Below are 3,793 nucleotides of genomic sequence, written 5' to 3' on the forward strand. Positions count from 1 at the left end.
ATTGACTTTGATGTAAGGGTTACCTCCTGTGTATTCTTTGAAGTTGACATTTTATGTGTAATATTCCATTTAAGTTATTTTTTATTTTAATTTATTTATGATTTATTTATTTAAAAAAAAGATGTTTAACTTTTTATTTGTTTGTTTTTGTTCTGTTTATATTTCCTTTTTATTATTCTTTATGTATTTATTGTTTTGTATTCTGGGTGTGTGTATTTTATTGCTATGACTGTATCCCCTGTGAATGTTATATCTTCAAAAAAAAAGAAGAACTAATCAATTCTCTTTTCGGCTCAGACTGCATAGGTTAAAGAGTATGGGGCTGTCACGTGATGAACGAATGACTCGGAAAAACCCGAAGACTCGAAACAGGTGAACTACTTGAATAATTCCAGTACAGAACCTATATGATGTTGCGCATGCGCGACTGAACGAATCACTCCCCGAGACGACTCGTTCTTCCCGAGTCACATTAAAGATTCGTTCAAAACGCTAAAACGCACATCAGTACTTTCGCTTTGGGTCTCGGTATACATGTAAATCCTAAGGAATATATTTGCATTCTGACCAGAATCATGGTAAGTGTGGCTTAATACGATATCTAAATCGGAAAGAAGAACATATATAACGGATCGGCTTGAAGTGAACCTTCAAGACGCTTCACTGCCAGACATATTCACGTTTTCCAGAAGCAGATTAGTGTGCTGCCACAATAAGTGTCGTTATCGCTGTTTAAAAGAACTATGACTGAGTCTGACTGAGACTGTAACTAATGTTGGATAAGTGTAGCTTCGACAGACTGAGGGATGTAACTTCCGGGTTTGCACACCCGTATGTCCAGACCATGGTCTAGACTCGCACAAGTGTCTTATTATTATAAAAGACAAATGCCATATCAAAAAACAAGAATAGGTCAGGAGAGAGCGGGAACATTAATGTTGCTTGAAGGAAACCCAGATTAGACTCAGTAAGTTGCTTAGTGTTGATTTGAGAGAATGAACACATTAAACTGGTCCAGACATAGGCCCAAATGCAGAAATAAACTTTCTTTTCTGCTGGAATATCCATCTTAAGATGATAGATGTGAAAAAAAACTGGTATTTGGTTTGCTCTAGCTGCTCTTCTAGCCTGGCCATAGCTGGTTTGCAGGCTGTTTTTAGAGTGGTTTTGACCACTTCTTTAGATGGTCAGGCTGGGAGTCCACCTTAAACCAGCTAAAACCAGCTGTTTTTGTTTGTTTGTTGCCTCCCCCAGCAGAACATGGTAACTGGATTCTAGGAGGTTCAAGCTGGTAGACTGGCAATAAACCAGTTGCCAGCTTAAAGTGGCCAAACTGGGTTTTGGAAGATTATAGTTGATATCCAGCTAAAAACCAGCAACCATGTTCCAGAGCTGGATTTTCCAACAAGATTAGAACTGAATCTTTCTTTCTCTGTCAGTGCTCAGGTCTGCGTTCAGCTGTTCCTCTAGCTGTGGTTGTTGAGGAGATCCTACTGAATCTGCCTGCTCATCAGGTGGTGCGAGTCTGTCGTCTGGTGTGTCATGAGTGGAAGGAGCTGGTGGACAGTGCTGCACACTGGAGAGAGCGCTGTCGGAGAGAGGGGATCCAGCCACAAGATGTTTCCAGACCACCAGACAACTGGTGCCAGTTTTACTTCTTAACTAAGAAACGACGTAACTTGCTCAAGAATCCCAGGGCAGAAGGTGATTCACATCAGTATCACTGATATACTATAAAAAATAATTTTTATTTTTAGTTATTAATTGTTATTTCCTTTTTAGTTTGTTATTTTAGTACTAAAGGAAAATGAGAAATGTTGCCTTGGCAAGTAGCTGAAATAAAATTTGTTTTTAATTTATATTTTATTTCAGTTAACGTTTATTATATTTCAAGTGATATTTTTTTTAATGGTTTAAATTTTAGTTTTAGTTTTAGTTAATAATAACCCTGAGGAGTATAGATACGTTTGAACAAGTGTCATTGTGTGAGTTTTTGCTTCTCTGATGTTCTTATTAGATAAACTTCAAGGATGGACGATTGTACAGAATGGAGGTCACCGCTGGGTGGCAGAGGAAAATAGGAAACCATTTCCGGATGAGACGGTCACAAAATGTTTTGTAACTTCTTATGGGTACATTTGATCATTTAGATCTTGTAACAAAGTTTTGAGCTTATTTATTTGTCAATATATGATTATAAATCAATCAGCAAGCCAATCCACACATAACTCACAGATAAACTTTGTCCTCAGGTTATGTATGAAGCAACAGCTGATAGATTTGAAGAAAGAAGGCTACAGTGATGCTTTCATGGATCAACTACAACCTCATATCAAAATATCAGACTGGTGAGTGTTTGCTCAAATTGCTCCTCTATCTTAGGTGGTGAATTTCATTATTTATTTATTTTTGTGCTGAATTTGATACATTTTCTGTGAATGACCAGTCCATCTGGGTCATCATATTAAGATTTAAATATTTATGTTATTGTCATAGTTGTTTTATTATTATTATTGCAAGAATCTGTATAAATTGTAACTTTATGTGAAAAAAACGCTCTTTTTTGGAATATAAAGGAAATTTAGTTTTTTTTTAAAGTCAATGTGCTCCAGTGTTTTTTGAACCCCGTTGACTTTCAGAAAGTCTTCTTTTGTGTTCCACAGTAATGATGACAGAATGATCATTTTTGGGAGAACTGTCCCCATTAAATGCAGTACCAGGGTCTGACGAGTGGGGGCGGGGCCGAGAGCCGTGGGACCGGAGCGAGGCCGGTGGAGTAATTGATAATGAGCGACACCTGCACCACTCACCGCCCCCACTGGTCACACAGGGTTACTTAAAAATCAGGTTCTATTATGAAAGCATATTTATGGGATGTGTTATCTGCAGGTATGCCCCACGCTTTGATTGTGGTTGTCAGTATGAGATCAGTGTGGAGTTGCTTGATCGGAGGAAAAACCCCATCTGTACTTTTCAGCCTCAGAAAGTTTTTTTTCAACAGTGGAATGATGAGCCGTGGTGTCAAGTGAGTAGAATAATGCTAACAGTCCAGTTAAGTTATTCCCCTATAATCAAACTAACAGTCTAGGCGCCATTGTCTCTGTATTTGTTCTGCTTTATTTCAGATGATACATGTCTTTAAGGATTATGGACCTGGGGTTCGGTTTATCCATTTCACCCATGGAGGGGTGGATACACAGTTTTGGGCAGGCTGGTATGGGATACGGGTCACCAACAGTAGTGTGGAGATCTGTCCAGCTAAAGAGTGATAGTGTCTTACTGCATTCTTTTTTTCCCTTAAATTAACAGGCACAAAGGTGCACAAAGGATTTATAATGATGCAATATGCCATAAAGGAGACATATAACATTACAAAGCGCTGGGGTGTATGTACTTGGTTCCAATAAACGCTGTATGTTACACTGTTAAAATGAGGGACCTTAGTCTGCAACTATTAAGTACAGCCATGCACTTCTTTTGAAATAATCAGTTTACTTGAAGGATTAGTTCACTTTCAAATTAAAAATGTAAAATTGACCCCCATCTCACCCAAGATGTTTACGTCTTTCTTTCTTCAGTCGAAAAGAAATTAAGGTTTTTGATGAAAACATTCCAGGATTATTCTCCTTATAGTGGACTTCAAATGGCTACCAAACGGTTGAAGGTCAAAATTTCAGTTTCAGTGCAGCTTCAAAGGGCTCTACACGATACCAGACGAGGAATAAGGGTCTTATCTAGCGAAACGATCGGTCATCTTCTTAAAAAAAAAAAAGTATATGCTTTATAAACAAAA

At 38.0% G+C, this 3,793-nt stretch overlaps 1 protein-coding gene across 1 annotated transcript; it reads left to right on the forward strand.

Moving 5' to 3' along the window:
• The first annotated feature begins 466 nt into the window (after positions 1 to 466).
• LOC107559475 (F-box only protein 6-like) lies at positions 467 to 3,431 on the forward strand. Its single transcript, XM_016243315.1, has 6 exons — positions 467 to 578; positions 1,440 to 1,704; positions 2,018 to 2,132; positions 2,253 to 2,348; positions 2,890 to 3,025; positions 3,126 to 3,431. Exons 1-6 carry the CDS (start codon positions 576 to 578, stop codon positions 3,267 to 3,269), a joined length of 759 nt encoding a protein of 252 aa, XP_016098801.1. The 5' UTR covers positions 467 to 575; the 3' UTR covers positions 3,270 to 3,431.
• The last annotated feature ends 362 nt before the right edge of the window (positions 3,432 to 3,793 follow it).

This window comes from Sinocyclocheilus grahami, unplaced genomic scaffold, assembly GCF_001515645.1.
Source record: "Sinocyclocheilus grahami isolate Dianchi unplaced genomic scaffold, SAMN03320097.WGS_v1.1 scaffold687.1, whole genome shotgun sequence".
Lineage (NCBI taxonomy): Eukaryota > Metazoa > Chordata > Actinopteri > Cypriniformes > Cyprinidae > Sinocyclocheilus > Sinocyclocheilus grahami.

What these genes read in the sequence shown, in the direction of transcription:
- LOC107559475 (XM_016243315.1), top strand. An exon ending in CAAGAATCCCAGGGCAGAAG is followed by an intron (nt 1,705 to 2,017) that starts GTGATTCACATC and finishes TGTTCTTATTAG; the next exon opens with ATAAACTTCAAGGATGGACG. An exon ending in ATGATGAGCCGTGGTGTCAA is followed by an intron (nt 3,026 to 3,125) that starts GTGAGTAGAATA and finishes GCTTTATTTCAG; the next exon opens with ATGATACATGTCTTTAAGGA.